Below are 20,486 nucleotides of genomic sequence, written 5' to 3'. Positions count from 1 at the left end.
GGACATGGCTTTTCTTGTTCTGGTATTTTTTCTTGAACAAAATATCAACAAGTGACAAAAATGTTTCTGAAATTTAGTTGCTAAACATAGAGTGTTGTACAGTGCTATGATCACCTCATTGTTCTCATGCTTTTCTACTTCACTGGAAACTGCTTTTATTTGCTTTACAGTGTGTGTAGCAAAACAACTTGGAGTTGCATAATTAATTAGTTACTTAACCATTGGGTCTTTTACCAAAGTACATAACAAAGAATATTGCATAAGATTTTTCATACCAACTTCATAACAAAATAGAACAAATTTTCTTCAGGGATTAAGTTTTGCCTGCATCACGATTTAGACTTTTTTCTTGAGTTAGTCTGTGTTTTTGACAAACGGCACAAGCTTTGGCAACTTCTTCAGTGTCACTGTTCATTTGAGGCTAGCCTCAGACACTTCTGACCCTTCTCTCAGGTTTTTATTTTGAGCTGCTAAATGAAATTTTGTTTACCCCTTTAAAGATACTTTTTTTCTGGTATCTCAGGTGTCTTAGGTAAAAACTCTATGAGGAACTGAAAACATTCCCCCTACCCTTAAATTAAAAACAGTCCTGGGAACATCCTGCTCTGTGTGAATATGTTGTCATTTGTGAAATAGAAATATTTAATTGCTTTCTGGAGGGTCTCATCCTCATAAGTAGCTATGGCAATCCATGTTTTAGCTGAGACAAAAGTAGTTGGTTTTTTTCTTTTTTTTCCCCCTGTTTTCTTAGATTGACGTATACAAAATCTAATTTTGGATTGTTTTTCATGACTTTTTGCCAAATACATGTTTGCAGCCATCAAAATCTCTTTCATGTTTTATTTATTTTGCAAGTTATAAACAGACTGTTGAAAAAATAACAACGATCTCACTGCATCCCATGTCCCACTGTGGATAACTAGGTATTTTATTTGGATGCAAAAATCATAGTTAAAGATTTTCGGATGTGGCATTGTCCATTGTTTCTTGGAATATTTCACCGTGGGTGGGACACTACTGCTTATCATTTGGGGGCCACCGTGCACACCCTTTGAGAGCCGACGGGCTCTTGCGTGCTGTGGCTAGATGCTGCATTGCTTATGCTCCTGTCCGAAGTGCCCTCTCCCCATTTGGGAGAGATTGTTTGGCTTGGGAGGTAGCAAGGGGAGGTGCAATTCAGTATATTTTAATGGGGCTCCATCACGAGCTCCACATGCATACCTGCTTTTCATCTCTTCCCATTTTGTTTGAATTCTCAGTGTTTTGAGTTCTCACTAATGTCCATCGTGGCAGAGTAAGGTTTGATTCTTCTGAGTTACATTTCTGGGCTGAAGGATTTATTCCTGGCAAATTCTAGTTCCTCCGTCAGTGACCGCATCTGGAAGTCCGGTTTTGGGCTTTGTTCCACAACTTGGTCTCTTACAAAAAAATCCGTTTCACCCTCAATACACTGCTGTGGACTTTCCACCCTCTCTTACAAATTCTTCTGTGGGTTTAATTTTTTTTTTTTTTGCATTTAACTCAAAAACTTTTATGCTTGCTTTTTTTTTTTTTAAGTGGATACAGTGCTCATCAAATTTCTCAGCCTTTTCTACTTTAGCTTATTGGAAAGTCTTAAATTAAGTGCTCCAGGCCATAGTTTCGTGTATGTTTTAGTCCTGCATAAGCCCACATGGCTGCTGAAGGAAGCAGCTGCCATTCTCATAAGTCAGCCATTCATTCCCACACCTTTTACCAGCCCTTCTCTTAGGCAGGCACAAGTGTGAACTTAATTGGGAAAATAACATGCACTAAAAAGAATTATGTTTTGTTAATTTTTTTTGCCATCGTAGTTTTAATTCATCTGATTCCTCTGGGTCTGTTCACTGTGTCCACACAACACGCCTGCGTGCACTGCACAAGGGAGAGGGAGGTGCATGGGTGGATGTGGGAGAACACGAGTGCTATGTCGGGGGGAAAGTGGGAGTGCTTCTCTCAGCTAGGTTGCTGTTTAAAGCATATAAGGAACTACTGCCCTCCAACCAGCAATTTTTATTTTTTTTTTAAAAAAAAAGGCTTGCTCCCAGATTTGTTGTCACACTCCACTTGCTAATGCAGGGTGTATTTCACGTAGTATTTTGCAGCCAGTTGTAAGCTCAGTATGGTACTTCAGAGGCGCCTGGAAGCTTGAAGCAAATGCCTTGCTACTTATGCCTTACTGTTGGAGAAACTGTATTAGCTGAGGCTTGGTGCTGTAATAACCACAATTTTGTAGTTTCCAGTGGGCTGGAAATGAGGCAGAGAGAATTTGAGTAATGCTCAAAACATGGGCAATCTCATATCTGCCTTCCAGATAATGTCTAGCTAGATCCACAGACCAAAGTGGTAGGGGTTGCTTGATAGAGATGAGTCTGCAGCTGCTCCCTGTACCCAGGCTGAACTAGAAGTGACCCTGAGCATGTAATTCCAATGCTAACAAACACACATACGTACATATAAACACAGCTTGCCACCCAGATGAGCACAGACAGAAACAGTCACCACTCATGCAGACACAGGCAACACCAGCAGCCTCGTCCTGTTCCCCTCCCTGACTGATCTGGGCGAAGGTATGTTAGTGGAAAATACATACAATGCATATATAAAGCATGGGTCCTGCCAGTGAAGAGCCTGGCCATGCAGTCTTTCCAGGAGCTGGTCCTGGATCCTCCATCTCCCCAGTTGCTGGCACCTGGAATTACAAGTTCCCATGGACCCTCTCCAGTTGCTGGTACTCAGTCCCCATTACTCACAGATACGCATGCATCCCCCCCTTCCCAGGACACTGTGGATCCCCCATTAACTGGTCTGAGACACTTGGTCTACACCAGTAACTGTCCCTGGACCCCATGTACTTCAGGTTACCTCACGCCCTGTTCCCCCTGTATGCACTGTGGATCCCCCATTAATTGGTGCACAGGTCCCACCAACCCTGTATGCATGAACACACACAGAGACCCAAACACTGTGGATCTCTCCCGTAACTGCCCTGCACACTCAGTCCAGCTGGTAACTAGCCCTTGGATGTTCCTGTTTCCAGCTGTCCCAGGCACACACACATGTGTGCAAATGAGTTTCTCAGACAACTGCCCCACCTCATGGTGTTCCCGGTAGCTGGGTTGCGTCTCCTGTGCCCTCCAGGAGCCAAATCACAGAGTTTCTGGTGACCCAACATAGACTTACTGCATCTTCAACACCTCGCTTCCCAGCAGCTGATCCTGCTCACCAGCTAGCCAGGCTTGACTGTGGCTGGTGATCACACGCTGATACACACACACACAGACGATACACACACACACTCCTGCCTCTCCAGTGGATGCATATATGGAGTCCCCTCACCCAGGAAAGTGATTAGAAATGAAGTTCAGTGAGAAGACAGGATGGACTGTGCTGATCAGGTGCGGAGCATGGCCAGACAAGTGTGTCGATCAACCTGGTTACATGTGACACTTTATCCTGTTTTATCTCCTTATCTCTGTGTTTTCCCAAGCTTGCTCCTCAAACCTCCTTGATCCCACCCTTTTTCTGCCCTTGGTGCCTTTCTTAAACGTCCCGTAAAAAGCCTTGTACAATCCCCAAATGCTCTTCCCTATAATATCTCATAAATTTAGCACCCCTATAGTTCATAACCCTTCTCAGCCTGAAAGGTGATCTGGAGAGCTTTTCCACTGGTTCATCTCTGTGGGTTTCACACACTGCCTGATGATGCTGGTGGCTCTCCTGTCACAGCCCTGGGAGGACCTCGACTACCTTAGGGGGCTTGTTTCCCTGACTGGGTTATTGAGGTTCCCTGCCTGGCACTGTGACCCTTCCTATTTGTGGAGATGGGCCTTTCATGGTCTGTTCTTGTAATAGCCTTGGTAGCAGCCAGGTTAGGGAGCTCATTTCAGGGGTCACAGCAGCTGCCATTGTTCCTCTGTGCTCCCTTGTGTTGGTTAAGATCAGCCTTTTACCACACATCTTAACATTGCCTACCAGAGGTGACCGTACCTCCTGTGCTCCTGTTTTATCCCCTAGAATGGCTGTGTTCCTGGAGCAGACATCTCAGTGCTGCTGCAAAGGTCTCCTTAAGCCCTTCAAGGGCACCTGTAGGTCTTGGTAATCAGCGCCTTACATAGCTTAGACACAAAACTTGAGAAGCCATGATCGTTGTACTGGTAATTAGGTCTGTCCAGGAGATTGGCGTGGTAGTTGTTTCCTGAGGGAACATTTGAAATCCCACCAGTCACACTCTCTGGAGATCATAGCTACAAGTTTATAGCCGTTCTGTGAAGCCTCAGCTCACGCAGCAAGGAGTGTTCCTTCCATTGTATTTGGTCTGGACTTCATGGCTGGTGTTGAATTCTGTCTCAGTTTTGCATAATGGGGTAAGGTGCCTTTCTGCTCCAGTTTTTTTGTAGATGAATTCCTATAGTCAGATTTTCCTGGATGAATGAGTGCCAGGACAATTGGAACAGCCGGTTTTAGTACTAGTTGTGAATTTGATGAATAACACATTGGGTAATGAGATGTGTTTTCAGGATTGTCTCATTTTCGCGTGAGAGGGTAGCATTCCTCTCCCCATACACCTGCGCTCCTAGAGTAAGGCATACCTCAACTGACGTGGTTTGGGTGCATGAAACCTCCTCTGGTTGTTGGGGCCACCCTTCCGAAAGACTCTCTATTCCAGTTTGTATTTCCCCATCTCAGTTAAAAGGACCTTGTAGTAAAAGTAATTTGGGGTATGGACATCTCATGCTTCCCCACGTATCACACAGTCCTACACCCACCCACCCAGCCTCCAATCCCAGTTGCTGTACTTGTTCATCAGTCCAAGTGCCATTCCCTCCTGTTTGACTGGACATCAGTAGACAACTCTTTTACAGCCTTTCTAAGCAGTTGTCCATGTGTGTCTGAAAGCCCATCTCAATTTTCTGTCTTCTGATAAGCCTCAGCCCTGTAACCCTTGCAGCCATAGGTGTCTCTCGATATCCCATATCACGCAGGAGTTCATTAAAAGTTAATGGTACTTGTGTACAGGTGGTTTCCTAACTCACCTTGGTTAGAGTCGTAGGGGTGGATTGCATAAGTTCTATTGCAACTTGTGCTGTTTCCATCCCTAGTGTGGTTGTGAATGTGCCTTTAGATTTTAAAACCTGTCTGGAGGCTATTCCTACTCTGTTAAGGAGTCCTGTAGCTGCCTGAAGGTGGTTACTATGGGCAGATGTAGGCAATTTCTTTTGCCTTCCAGACCCCCAGAGCCGTATTGCCTGGTTTTCATAAAGAGTTGATTAAGTTGTGCATTTTGCATTCCAAAAGGGTGATTTGATATGATCATAAATAGTTTGTCCAGGTCCAGTGCCTGGTTCTTTCAGCTGCCTGAGCCGCTTTAGTACAGTTTGCATAGAGTGATCCAACGAACCATAACTCTGGCCTGAATTCAGTACAAAAATCAATTATATTTGCTGGTAGCACTGCTGGAGCCTTTATCTTGCTCTGGTACCACAACAAGGAGACCCTAATAATGAGACACTGGTTAAACTTTCTTCAGTTTTCCTACGTTTTCTGAGCATGTCAACTCTCACAGGACGTAAAATAATGTATCATTTTTCTCAGGACTTTCTTCATTTCTTCCTGTCTCCATGTGGCAGGCAGTGGTCAGAGCTTAAGGTTCTCAAAATATCTGTTTCGAGTCTTGTCTCTACAGATGATCAAGGAAATAGGTATAGCCTCAGCTTTCAGGATGCTCTGTCTTTGAGCCTCACTACGTATTATCATAAATTCAGAAAACTTCATCTCTCAGTAAAATGTTAATACTGATTCATAGAAACCCGTGGTTCGCAGCAGTTACTTCTTTGTATTAAACAATATGCAAGCCAGGGAACTAGATCGAGACTAGCTGCTTACAAGTTGGTTTATGAGTTTTTTGTCTTCCTTTGACACTTGAACACTTAGGTATAATTTTCTTTAACAAAGGATTTTGTATACACGTGTAATCAAGTCAGTATTGAAACCCTGCCCTCTTGGAAAGCTCCTGGCATTATGCTGGATATACAGGTTAGCACTTTAGGCATGATGCTTTAGGTCATACATACAGAGAGATGGATGAGAGGGGCTGTTGAAAGTACGTGAAGTTTATTCCAAAATCCTATGATTTTCCTTCACAGAAGTAGCAGTTTTGAGAAGGAAGATGGATAGCCTATTCTAAGTTAGTGTAGGTGTACATCGGCTTTTCCAATTAACTCCTCTTCATACTGCTAATTCTGGGAGTGAAGGAAGTGTTGTTTGGTTTCCAGGATGAGACTGACATTTTAGACAGCCAAAGCCACTAACTAGGCAAAATACTCTAAGTACATCTCAAAAGAACAGAAACTTTTCCATCTTCCATAGCAAAGTTCTTGTTCCCTAATACAGCAAGACTGTGGAAGTCTGGGTTAATGCTTCCAAAGAAGCTGAAAAATCTAGATAAAGCTTCATCCCCTAAAGAAGGAAAATAAAAATAAAAAATAGTGTAAGAAAAACATCATATGTAATAGTAACTGGAGTCTTACATCAGCTCTGACTGCAGCTGCTGTTCACCCTTTGTGATTCTGTGTCATAATATTTTCCTCAGTTCTTGAATAAAAGCAAAGCCAAATCTGTGAAATTCTGTATGGGAAACATTTGGTACCAAAAGTTTAAGAAAATTTTGAAAAGGAAAAATAGAAGAAAAGGTCTTACCGGATCTGAGTTTAGGTAGAAAAGATTACTCTTTATATTAAATGTGAATCAAGGCAGTGCTGCAGGCACTAAGGAATGCATTTTCTTACATATGTTACATATATTTTTATCTTCATAGCATCTCTCATCATTGTAAAACAACTACTGCTTACTGCATTTCTAATTCAGACACTTTTTATCATGTGCAAATGCCTTTAAGTGCTATGGATTCTGAAAAAACAGTATTCTTGCAAAACATAAAAGATTATTATTGAACAATTTTAAAGAACTAAATCTCATAATTTATTACTGTTTATTGCAGAGTTAAGAAATATGGATTGCTTCATGACAGATGATTGTGTGTATGTTGTTTTACTTTCTGGAAGAGACGCCCTGAGTTGTTTTTTTTTGGGACCATTTGTTGTTTACTGTTGTAGTAGTTAAAATATAACAATAGATGCAATAGAATTAAATTCACTTCTTATTCTTTTTATAATCTGTTCAAGGAGGAAAAACTTTTGCTTTATGATAGCTGTGGGAACTCATTGTAATTATTTTAAATCTAAGCTTGCTTTCTAGGTTGTTGAATTTAATAGCGGTATTCAGTATTGGTCCCCTCCACTATATAGCTGCACTAATACTGATTGAAATGTGAATAAATATATATAAAAAAAGATTAACTGGAGAGGATGCACATTATTACATTTTTTAAAGCCTCACAGTATTTAATAGCAAATGTTAATTTTTCAATGAGTGCTGTAACAAGTAGGAAGAAATTTAAAAGGAAAATATGTGGAATCCAAAAATTCCTTCTGTCAAATTCTGTGCTAACTTAACAGTGGAAAAAGATATGATAGTCAGCATTTTCAATGATAGATCATAAAAACATAAGACATCCCGTGTCAAAGATATAGGGCTTTGTCTGGCGTGTTTTGTGCACTTTGGTCTTTATCTTGTAAAATTATTTAACTCTCAGAGGAGCAAGCTTCCTGAAACCTAGATAAAGAGACAGTTTGTGTCTGTAGATTTTGCTGAAGCAAGGCCAGCAAACAAGCACGTCATAAGACTGTGCATTTTCTGCACACTTAAATTACGGGAGATAATTATGAGTGAAAGAGACTGAACCACATGAAAGACCAGTCTGATGAAGATGTTGCATAGGAAGAAACTGATTTCTCCTGTACGTGAAGTTGGGAACAGTACTTCCAGTGCAGGCTCTGATTGTGACATCTAATTGCACTAGGGATACTGTCCCTTTTCAGGAAAATACAAATCAATGGCAGTTTTCTGCCCAAAAGCTAGAAGAAAGACTGATACCATAGTTGTTGTTACTAATCAGAATACATACATATATTTGAATAATCTGAAACTAGCCTAAACAATAAAATAGGTGCTAGCAAACTAAAATAACAGTTATGATGGGAAATCTTCCATAAAGAGATCTGACAGGTGGAGAGAATTAGAAATAGTTCTGATGAAGTGCCAGATGCTTCCCCCAAGTCCTCCCAAAAGATAGAAAAAAAGCAGCCCTTAAAATAAATAAAATAAATAGAATTAATAGAATTCTTGGGCTTAGCCTGAGAATTAGAAGCTTATAAAAAAATTAGTGCAATTATCTTGCTGTTGATAACTGGATACTGGGAAGCTGGGTACTGCTAGCACCTGTGTCTAAAAACGATGTTGAACACTATAAGTTTGGGGGATTTATGATCAAGCTATTCATTATACAGTAAGCCAAACAGACACAGCTTTGCGGGTTTCTTGTCATTGGTGCAATGTTTATTCGGTCGGTATCTCATAAGGGGATATGGAAGACAACGTGTGGCTATTTTTATTAATGTAAGTTTTTTTCCTTTTTAGTTATTCAGATATTCTGATTGAAAGGGAGGTGTTAATGCAGAAGTACATTCACCTTGTCCAGATTGTAGAGACTGAAAAGATTGCAGCCAATCAGCTTCGACATCAGCTTGAAGATCAAGACACGGAAATTGAAAGACTTAAATCTGAGGTATGTGCCAGAGACATCAAGCAATCATTGAATTATAACATTTTGCTGTGTACATTGCAATAATATTCAATATTTCTGTAATATTTGTGAAAATAATGGAACCCAGTAAGGTTAATAGGTAATAATCCCCCTATGAACCCTTGGCTAAATATTTTTCTTAGAACTATCGGGGACTGTTGAACTGATTGGATTATTTCTTTGTCAGAGTCTTTAAAATGACACATTGCTTTGCAGTATGGGTGCCATTGCTTGCATTATTTCTTGCTTGTCTTCACACGAGGCGTTTGACCCTGGACACATTGTCTTTGGTTGTGACAGTATTGAGAACTATTCCAAGCTGCTCTATTTCACTGAATGTTAAAAATTTTGTTGCAGTCCTGAGCTGATAAAGTCTGAAAGGCGCACTTGGTTTTGAAAGGAGAAGCAGCTCTCTTCTGGTCCGTCCTCCATCTGGGTCAAGAGCCTTGCTGGTTTTCAGAGAACTGTGTTCAGGTCCCTGTGACCAAATACGTGCTTATCATTCTGTGCAGCTTTAGCAGGCTTGAAGAAGGGGAAAATATTTTTCTGTTAGTTCTGTAGCTAAGAGTTTCATTGCCTTGAGAAAGCATTTAATGAATGGTTGTTTTTGTCAGATTATAGCTCTCAATAAAACAAAAGAAAGAATGAGACCTTATCAAGGCAACCAGGAAGATGAGGATCCAGATATTAAAAAAATTAAAAAGGTAAACATGTGCAGTCTTCTGTGCTTAAGAGGAGAAGGGTGGGATGGGGTGTGTACTGTTGTGTTTTAGTCTGTCTAGTTTTGTTTTCATTTATTTTAAGTACAGTCAAATAGCAAGATTCCTTTCCCTCCCCTACTTAAATCTCTTAAATTACATCAGCTTCCTATGTTTCAGTGCCACATTTATCCTGTGGTGTATTTGTTACTTAAGCATTAATTTGTACTTGCGAGGTATATATTCAGTCTCTTGAAGAAGCTTGCGCGTTGCATTCAATTGTTGGTAAAGACTGAAATTAAGTCATGGGCCTTTCCCATCGGAGTCACGTGTATAGTGACTTTGTACTCCTTCCTTATTTAAAGGCTTATAAAGATATAAGAGAATGACTTATAGTCTGTCACTGCAGTTGGAATAGAAATATTGACAATGCAGAGGGCAGCCTTGATTTAGGTTTTCAGCCGGTCTGTTTGATGGTGATTGTTCCAGGATGCTATGGCCAGTGTTTTTAATAATGGGGAATTAATTTAATAAATGGAATTCGTGCTTGAAGTTGTGGTCCTGTATGTGTCACCCTTATCCTCTCAGCGTTCAGTCTCTCAAATTGCATAATATCCTTTATGGTATGTGGGCTTGGTCTCTGACTTTTTCTGGGTTACACAGTCTGAGTCAGGGTGAGCACTGAATTGGTACCCTTGCGTGACTTTTTTTCATGTAGATTAAACATTGTAATAGAAGCTGGAAATGTCTCTTTTCATAGAAGGAGAGTTCTGATTCTGTATATAATTCACTGCATTCTACATCTTGATGGTTTTGACAATTAGGCCCTTTTTTAAAAGTTGTTTATTCAGAGTAAACTGCTACCAGTGAGATTCTGCATTTCTTTTTCAAGATGAATGATCTTCACATCAAGATCAGGGCAAAGACATACTGAAATTTTCTGTGACCAGATGTAGACCTTTTCTGTACTTCTGTAACTTCTGTAATCCACTGTAACTTCAATGGATATTGTGCTTAAGTAGATTTTTCCATGACACAGAGGTACTTTTTAAGAACACCAAAAATATGCCTTTTCTGGATAAATATGCCTCGTCTGATACTAAGCAGTATATTGGTATTAGCTTTATATACACATGCTAAGATGTATCTACTTAAAACAGAAAGCAAACTGAGTCTAGCAACTATTTTAGAATTATGTCAATAATGATATTGAGTCTGTCTTGAAATGTGTTACCTGGAAGCATTGCACAATACTTCTGAGAGAATAGGAGAAATGTGTAAGGGGACTAAAAAAGGTAAAAGGAGTTAAAAAGCCTGCGCAGCATGTAGCACGGTTGTGCTGATGGGAATAGTATATACAAAGGTGCAACATTGAACTTGCAGTAAAAGGTACCTTTATATGTATGTGGTATCTTTTCAGTCTGTTTCCTGGCAACAAATATGACCAAGTGATTGTGGGAATTTCATTAACGTACAGAAAAATAAAAAAAAATATAATTCAGGAATAACTATAGATCAATAACGGCAACAAACTTTTTTTGTTTGTTTTTTTTACACAGAGGCATTTCATTTAGAGAGTTATTTCTACAACTAAGATCATATGATAAGTCGTGTCATGTTTTTTTCTCATTCTTCTTTTCTGCTTGGTCCATTTTTAGGTCCAGAGCTTTATGCGGGGCTGGTTATGTAGAAGAAAATGGAAAACTATTGTTCAAGATTATATTTGTTCTCCCCATGCAGAAAGCATGAGAAAAAGGAACCAGATAGTTTTTAACATGGTGGAGGCTGAATCTGAATATGTGCATCAACTTTATGTTCTTGTGAACTGTTTTCTGCGGCCCTTAAGAATGGCTGCAAGTTCAAAGAAGCCACCTATCAGTCACGATGACGTTAGTAGCATTTTCCTCAACAGGTATGGGGGTTTTGGTTCACTTTTGGTGGGTTTCTGCAACCTCTTCTTCTCATTCTGCTTCAGTTTACAGTAGTGAGGTCTGGCACTTGTTTTTTTACTCTAAGTCAAGTCACTGAGGTAGACCATGTTTCCAGGGGTAAAAGGTAAGGTGCTGTTGGTGATGCTGTTTGAAACCAGCTAGACCTCTTTTGCCTCCTTACATTCTATTTCTTTCTCTGCTAGAGGAAGAAAATGACAAATTGTGCCTCTTGGGGCAGTTCTTATAATTTTCTGTCACCTTTGCTGTTTCTTTTTCTCTTAAGAGAACAAAATTCGACTTAGTGGCCTCATATGATCCAGATAAGACCCTGAGGATGAGTACATCAAATCTTCTATTTTCTCTTGTCCTGCCTAAGGAGCCTCCTTCCCTCTGACTTGTCTTTTCGTATCCTACAAAAAATAATTATTCTTTGCATTAAGCATCCAAGTACTATTGTAATGAGTATGTACAAGTAAGCCAGCAGGCATCTAACATTTGATACAGGATTGGGATTGCATCCAAGTCCGCCCCAAACTTCTAAGAAATACAACATGTTCCTGTTCCTTTAGTTATGAGACAGGTCTCCCTTTCATAGCTCATTAATGATCACTACACGCTTTATGGTTTCTCTTACAACTGGGATGTCTGTTGACCTCCTAAGCTAAAATACAGCATTACATTTCATGTTATGGAAAAGCTGTAAGCTTCAAATCTTAAACAGAAGCAAGCAACAATGTAGGTTACCACCAGTGGCTTGAGGTTTCTGCATCTTACTGGTTCTCTTAAACTATGGAATGCATTGTCAAGGATATTCTTGGACAACCTGTTTATTAAACTGTGTGGAACATGTTATTTAATAGATGCTTTATTTAAAAGAACTGAACAGTTAGAATATGCTTTCTACACTTCTTTTTTTGCACATACTACACTGAAAATTTTAAACAATGCAATAAAAGGAAGCACTTTCATAATAATAACTATCTTCTGTTTTTTTCAAGCAAAGTACAGAACATACTACTAATGAGGAAGATGTGTTTCTCTGTGAATTATTAATCAGAAAATAAAACCTGAATTGTCTTTTTGTTTGTTTAAATACTTGATTTTTCAGTGAAACAATCATGTTTCTTCATGAGATATTTCACCAAGGCTTAAAAGCAAGAATAGCTAATTGGCCTACCTTAATCCTAGGTAAGTTACTGTACTTTCTCTAGGGGTACAATTTTCATATTTATTTTTGAAATTACAGTAAGGTTGGTGTGGGGTTTTTGAAAGACTTTTTTAAAGTCCTTTTTGGATGGAATGCATTTCCAGAACTAACACCACAAGATGTGGTGTAGTGGGAGTCCCACGTGGGCAGTAATGACTGTCTTCCAGTCTGTGTATGAGAATGCCTCTGCCCTAAGCATTGATTAGACATGTGCCCCCGAATTTTCAGTCATATTGTCTGATTATTAGCTAATCAGAACAACCATGTTTTGGCAGGTGAAAGAGCTGAGTTGAATGTTTCTAAAAACCCAGTATATTGGAAAGAGAACTGATTATAGTAATTCACTTTGATAGAACATAGTAGTTTCTTTAAACATATTTCAAGAGATGGGTAGCTGGAAAAAAAGGCATTTCTTGACTTTTTCTAGCTGACTTATTTGACATTCTGCTGCCAATGCTGAACATATATCAAGAATTTGTGCGGAATCATCAATATAGTCTACAAGTACTGGCAAACTGTAAGCAAAACAGAGATTTTGACAAACTCTTGAAGCAATATGAAGCCAACCCAGCATGTGAGGGGCGAATGCTGGAAACTTTCCTTACTTACCCCATGTTTCAGGTAGTCTCTGTATATTTTTTGTGACTATTTGTTTTTAATGTTTCCTGTATTCTTTTTGTGTTACTGACTTTGTGATTGATTGAAGATTGTTCTTGCTTTGCTAAAAATATTCTCATGCAAATTAATTAAGTTATTTCATTATTATAGTGAAATTTAATTATTTATTATACTGAAATAACATGGTTTTTGTTGTTATACTGAAACTCTGCCTGTAGAGATCTTTTCTGCAACTATAATGATTCCTCTCTATTCAGAATCTTATGCATGTTGAAGGGGAATGTGGGGTAAGGACTAACGCCAAAAGAAAAAAAGCTGAGAAATTATTACTTCACTTCTGCCTGCTGCAGGATTATAAAGCGGTCCATAGAGGGATAATATACCTGGTATAGCATGTTAGAGCAGCCACAAGCATTTTACTGGGAATGCATTTTGAAACTTTCCTACCACTTTGTTCTCCAGCGACTTGGTCTTTAGAAAATGAAAAATATATTGCAAAAGTTTTGTGAACTTTATCCTTCTGATATTTTGACTTGACTTGCCTGGATTAATTATTTGCAGCTGTCTTAAGAGGTCTATGAAACACTGGTCTAATGATTTTATTTAACCTAACATTTTACTCATCAAGAGAATAGTGAACTCCCTCAGTTTCTTCAGTTACTGGCAGACCAAGAGTCAAAAAGAAAAAAAAAAAGGGACTTCAGTGATAGTGTGTCAGTGATAGTTATTCATGTTAGCCTAAAGGGCCATTAGCACCTGTAACAATACATTTTTTTAGCATTGAGCTTGTATATTTTTGAGCTTTTGGACTTTTTGGTTGAGCTAAAACAAAGTTATGGGATCTTAGAAGAGAGGGAGAGCGTCCTATTCATGTGTGATGGAGGATGTCATTGCTGATGACTTTTCACGTCAGCATAATAAGTCATGTCTCCGTCTTCTAAATAACTTTTATTCTGTAAAGACAAGTTATACTGCAGTACCATTTGGTTCTGGTTAAAAGCCCTAAAACTACTTTAGGTAATAATAAATGGATCAGGGTTCTTGTGCTACCCTGCGGCCGGCCTTTAATAGTCAAATGCTGCATATTCTTCCATGTCCATTAACGCAATATGAATTTTATCTAAATGCAAACAGGTCAGCTGGCATTTTCAAAGTCACAAGAAATTTAGATGCACATATCCTGTTGAAATTGAGGGAAGGTATGTATGGATCTCCCAGGGAGTTTGGAAAGTTTTCTCTATTGGCACTGGGATAGCAGCATGAAACAATTACATTTAATGTCATATTTGTGGCTGCCTCTAATCTGATATTTTCCCTAAAATGTAAGAAATGGTTCTTGGGCTTCCTCAAACAGAAAACATACATATGCATATGCATATGCAATCTCTGTCACCCAAAAGTTCAGTATTTTTGGCAGTAGCTATATTTAGAATGTACGTATAATAATTTAGCTGTGGATATTCATTTAAAAAAGACTATGTTTGCAAAACTTTTCTGACCAAAGTAATGGCTAATATTTTTTAAAAAGCTGTATTGGAATTATTCTCTTAAGGATTTACTGATTTTATACCTAATTTTTTTAAAGATTCCTAGATATATTATAACACTTCATGAACTTCTGGCTCACACACCACATGAACATGTCGAGCGAAAAAGCCTTGAATTTGCTAAATCTAAACTAGAAGAACTTTCAAGGTAAGATTTTTCTACCTTAAGTTTGATAATCTTAAATCAAAGGTTTTGAAATGAAAAAAATTATTTTCTGTATTTTGGTTTGGTTTTGTTCTTTTTAAAAAATTCTTTTAAAGAAAAGGATCAAAACCAAAACCAAACAAAGATAATTAAAAAATACCCAAATACCCCAACATAATATTTTGACTCATCTTTTTTTTTTTTTTTTGGCTAACATCATAAATCTACAAGTGTGTCCTTGTATTTTGGGTAGGGGAGAATAGGAGTTGCTATAGGAACCACCTACTCCTGGGTTATGACCAAAGGAATTTCCTTTACCTAGAGAAACATAGATTTTTTTCACAGTTTAAAGAAAAAGGACTGATACTCTCTGAGAATGGGAATCAATCAAGGTCTTGAAAAGTACCGAGTTCTCAATCTGTATTATAGTTCACGTGTGTTAATGAAATAACTGATTTTCACATATGATTCAAACACTGCCAGATAAACAGGAACTAAAGATATATGTTTAGAACTGCTGATCCCTGTAGAAACCTGCAAAATTAAGCTCTTCCCTGAACTCCCAGACCATTCGCAGATGTTCTCCTCTGTCAGCCCAGAAAGAAATTCAGTTGTTATCTCTGGGAAACAGAGTTTGCTGCTGTGAACAGAGAAATGCTGCATGAACTCCAGGATATACTCTTGGGTATCTGGAGTATTCACCAAAGGTGTACTTGGAGTGTAAAAGAGGGATCGCTTTATAACTTTTGTTAATTGCATGCTCTTGACTGCTCAGTTTTCTTTTTCTTTTAAGACAAAGTTGCTGCCTTGTGCAAACTACCTGTTAATTTGGAGCTCATTATTTTTTCCTTTTTGTCCTGCTGTATCTTTTAACAGAGGCAGCTTTCTGGGTCAGGTCATGTTGTGCCACTTCTTCAAGCTCTAAGTTCTTAAAGAGCTGGGCAGGCAATATCTTTTACAGAAATGTCTGTGTTTGACTCCTGCAGTGTTCAGCAAGTTCTGCCCTGTTCTGAGGCCATCTGAAGTAGGAAGAAGTAATGTCTCCTTTCCACTCAAGCAAAGCAGAGAATTTCTCTGGCCAGGGTTACGTGCACAAGCAGATCAATCAGCGTTGACTTGGCTTCATCTCATAATTCAGAGTTCATTGCTGATCCAACTAATTTGTCACTGAACGTCCAGAATTGGAGGCTGAGACTGATTGATGCTCCTCTGCTCACAAGGCAGGCAGTATAGACCATAAATATAAAGCTTTGTGACTCATTCCATCCCTTTAATGGGGGCCTGAGGGAGGAGGAGCTTTCACATAGTGCAGTCCGGTGCCAGTTTAGAAAACTATTATACATCACAATACCACATAAACTTCTGGGTTGGTATCAGCCTTGAAAAAATCAGTATCGTCTGTGTAAGGGGAGGATATATAAGAAAAAAAAATGGGAGAAAGTGAGCAGTGAGCCATCAAGGCTGTGGTTGTTATAGGAAGCAAGGGGGAAGTGAATGGTACATTGGGATGTAAACTGAAGCAAAGCAGTCATGGGCAGAGGCTCTACAATGTGTTATAACTAATACAAAATGCTAGGAAACACTTCCAGCTTTGTGGCAGCCTGGTGTATTAAGGATCAAGAAGTACTATTCTATCAGCTGTGAAGGGTTTTTAGCTTGGTGGCATCTGTCAGATGTGTTTAGAAATAGTCTAAAAACAAGTCTGGCAAAATTGGTTCCACTGCTGAAAAAATGAAGCGATTGCAAGGGAGGGAATAAAAGGCAAGAAACTTGCTCTGGAGCGATCATGTGGATGTGTATATCTGCTTTGTAGCAGGTGGCAAAGGACATCAGCTACCTTCTGTGTCTACGCTGTGGAAGTCCAAGTGAAAACAGACACAACATTTCAGGGGATTTAAAGTGCGTTTTGCATTGTTTCTCACAGGGTGATGCACGATGAAGTGAGTGACACGGAAAACATCCGGAAGAATCTAGCCATAGAAAGAACAATCGTAGAAGGCTGTGATATATTACTAGATACCAGCCAAACTTTTATACGCCAAGGTAAGACATTCTTCTTTAAAGCTATCTAAATAATAAGGAAAAAAAATAAATTGGTTTAAACCAGCAGGATTCATGTCCCGTCATTGGGCAGGTCACTGCACTGGGCACAGCGAACATCCTAAGACTAGTCACGGTCCATGGAGGGTAAGGCACAAAATGCCCTAATGACAACTAATTGGGGGCTGTATTTGAACCCTACTTCTATGCTGTTTTCTTCAGGAACCATGCAGAACAGCAGCACGTGAATGGTAAATCACCTGTGGAACAGTAATGTACATTCTGCCAGGACTGTGATCTTCAAAGGGATGGAAATTAGCTACAGCTCCACAAAGACCAGGGCTACCTGGCAGTCCCAGCTGATACCAACACTTGGGCAAAAGTGCAGGAAAATTTTGAAACTTTGTCACTGGTAAAATGATCGCTGGGAAAGAAAAGAGCTGTCAGTTGTTCCCGGTTTTCTTGTTGCTTTGGAAACATCTCAAATTGATAGTGTGAGCATAGATATAATACTTGAACATACTCACTTTGCCTCTTGCAAGATGCATTTTTGGGCGTTAGTAGAAGTTCAAGATAGATTTAAAAGGCACTTCTGCAAGAAGAAGTCATGAAGAAAACGCATCCTGTTCTGCCAGGAATGTAGGACTACTTGTAATAAAATAGTTAGCAAAACCAGAGATTGTCTGTTCTAGGTGGTTTGTGAAACTCTGTCTGTTGAAATTTAGTTATAGCAGAGGTGGAATTTGTTGTTAAGTTCCACAAAATTGGGATAAAATAACTTTTCCACTTAACTTGAGTTTACTTTTTACCAGGAACTAACTGCAAACTTATTGCAGTTCTTATTTGGTGGACTTGACTTTAGTGTTAAACTAGCAAATGCGAAAACTTTGTAAATGAAGCTTATTTTTCTCTCATTTATTTAATAATTTACTTCTGGATCTTCTAAAAGAAGTTAGTTTGTTTGCACTCGCCACAGATCTGTAGGATAGGGTTTTGTCTGAGTAAAAGCTTCTTTGTGTCTGAAGAGCATTACATGAATTTAGGAAAGGTTAGGAATGTAATTTAGGTGCATCCCTTCATGGGACCTTTTCTAGATAGCCTCAGCAGAACATTTGGTATTTAGTAGAGCCGTATACACAGCTGGTAGTTAATAATCTTTGTATACATTTTGAAATCCATTCTGCAGTGTTTCTGTAGTCAAGTGGCCAAACTATGAAACTTGCTGTAATAACTTCCAAGGCTGTTTTTATAACAGTCCCTGTTAAATTACTTGATTCTTCATTAAGTATGTGTATTTGTTATAACTGAGGTATTTGAAGAGTTATGAATATGGCTTTGACAAAAATATAAAGCTGTTGTGTTGGATCCACAGCAAAAAAATTATAGGGCTGTGATTATCCTAGATTGACTTGTATCATACAATTTAATTAGATTTTAGAAAATTTTTTTCAAGATGATTACAATGTTTTGCTTTTATATATTTGTTGGGGGTTTGCCCCTTAAGATTGGCTGGTATTACTTTGTCTGATTATGCAGTGTTTCATCCGTAAAAACTTACTATTTTTTCTGTGGGAATCAGTCTGAAAAAGATTACTGTTGAAGTGTTAGACCCAGGTCAAACACATAGTTCAAATATATTAAATTTAATTTATTTCTGGACATACAGTCAAAGGACAGTGGACAACACCGTATGTTACAGAAGGCTGTATCACAGTTTATCTTTTGGAACATCCACTACATAAGATTTTGTGTAAATGCAGAAATCTGAGTAGAGCTACTGAAGTAACACAGAGCCCATTTTCCTTTCACATCTGGCAGTAGGGTCACTTTGACAGTGATGTCCATCTCCTCTAATTTCAATTAGGCTCCTGTTCTTTGTGTTGATCAGTGTAGACAGGTACAGGAAACCTCTTTTCAGCTTAAAAAAGGAGACAGGTGCCTTTACCTTTTTTAAGACTTTTTCTGTGAAGGTTAGTTACAGCTTTGCCATATTTTGTATACTTTACTTTTCTAAGAAGAGATTGATTCTGTTGAGCTATACAAGTTGAGTAGACAGGATCTATCTCAAGCAGTGTTTTGCACGGTAGATTGTGGATTCCCCTTCAGGTTTCTTGGGGTCTGCTTTTCTCTGTCTGTTGCTTAGATACAGACTTTATTGTCAGGCAGACTATAAGTCATGGCAGACAATTAAGGAACATTTTCTTTAAGAGTCTAAAGGAAGCACAGGGAACCTCAATCTGCAATCCAACTATTGCCTGACACCCGGACAACTGGGCATCTCGAGGCCCTTTAGATGCCTCCAAACACTCTGTGTGATCTTCCTGCCATCGGCTGCTATGAATTTACCTATACTGATAAATATATCACAATTACAGAATCATGAAATAGTTGAAATTGGAAGGGGCTTCTGGAAATTATCCAATCCAGTCTCATGTGCCCAAGGCAGCATCAGCTGGAGCAGGTTGCTCTGTACCATGTCTAGTCTGATTTTGGCTGTTTCCAAGGACAGAGACTCCACAGCCTCTCTGAATGAGCAGCCTGTTCCAGTGTTTGACCATCCTTATGGTAAAATTAAAAGACATCCAGAATAGAGAAAGCCAGACTGAATTTGTAAATCAGGCAGTTGCATGTAGGCTAATTTTTTTATTTTTTTTTAATACAACATTTTATATTTCTTGGATCAAACAAAGGCTAATAGAGTGACTATTCTGGCAGTGTTGAAGTACTGAAAGTGGTTAGGTCTGCAGCTGGATAAAAGTTCCTGAGATTACACTAATTGTCCAAAGTATGCTATTAACAAATGCTCTAAAATTAGCCTCACTTGCTCATTGCAACTGTACACTGGCCAATTGTGACCATTTTTTTCCTTAAGAGGAAATCTGTAGTAGAATGGATGGTGGGCAAGTGCCCAGTTTCATTAGTCACAAAAGCTTGATGGGAATGCATGAAGTCCTTGCTTGATGTCAGCCATGCAGCACATATAGCAGATGCGTTTCTTCCTGTAAATATTGAGTATCAAAGAGACATAATGCAGTCTCTCTTTCCTGCATTTAAAAAATCTAGTATATTTTGATTTACCTTATTAAACAATAACATTTCACCTCCATACAAGAGCACCACTTAACCTTCAGCCAATTTTAGCAGAACAGAATATAGTATTCCTGAAAACATTCAAATGAAAATCAAAATAATAAAATAAAAGCTATGTGTAAAGATGTATCTGTAAGCGTATCGTATTTATAGATACTATTATTCTGAGAAGCAAAGTAGAAATGCAACTTACGAGTTGAATATTGGTACTCTAAATGTTTAGAGGGAATTTCAGGAGAAAAATGATGCTGAGAATTTTGTGATGGGAAGTTGCTTGGGCATTGTTTTGTACACACTCCTTGGCCTTGCAATGGGGGGCAGTTGGTGTAACACGGAAAAGTCAACGTTCCAACACATGGGAACCATCTCCTTCCTTTCTTTCACAGTTGAAGCAGGTAGGCTGTTTTGCCCAGGGGAAATGTACGACAACCAATAAGTATTTATGGATTTTGGTCAGAATCTAAGTGAACCTAAAAAATATTCCAGAC

At 38.8% G+C, this 20,486-nt stretch overlaps 1 protein-coding gene across 3 annotated transcripts in view; it reads left to right on the top strand.

Annotated features, from left to right (window-relative positions):
- RASGRF2 (Ras protein specific guanine nucleotide releasing factor 2) overlaps nucleotides 1-20,486 on the top strand; it is a 131,945-nt gene that overhangs the window by 44,831 nt on the left and 66,628 nt on the right. For 2 of the 3 annotated variants that reach the window (XM_054185101.1, XM_054185102.1), the window contains exons 3-9: nucleotides 8,557-8,704; nucleotides 9,337-9,426; nucleotides 11,079-11,332; nucleotides 12,460-12,539; nucleotides 12,986-13,179; nucleotides 14,762-14,871; nucleotides 16,793-16,911. In XM_054185101.1, the coding sequence (XP_054041076.1) occupies nucleotides 8,557-8,704; nucleotides 9,337-9,426; nucleotides 11,079-11,332; nucleotides 12,460-12,539; nucleotides 12,986-13,179; nucleotides 14,762-14,871; nucleotides 16,793-16,911 (995 nt within the window). The remainder of the gene's footprint in view (nucleotides 1-8,556; nucleotides 8,705-9,336; nucleotides 9,427-11,078; nucleotides 11,333-12,459; nucleotides 12,540-12,985; nucleotides 13,180-14,761; nucleotides 14,872-16,792; nucleotides 16,912-20,486) is intronic. The other variant, XM_054185103.1, reaches the window with a different exon arrangement.

Source organism: Rissa tridactyla, chromosome Z (assembly GCF_028500815.1).
Source record: "Rissa tridactyla isolate bRisTri1 chromosome Z, bRisTri1.patW.cur.20221130, whole genome shotgun sequence".
NCBI lineage: Eukaryota > Metazoa > Chordata > Aves > Charadriiformes > Laridae > Rissa > Rissa tridactyla.
Note: the sequence above shows the minus strand (reverse complement) of the source record. Positions and strands in the feature narration are given on the sequence as shown.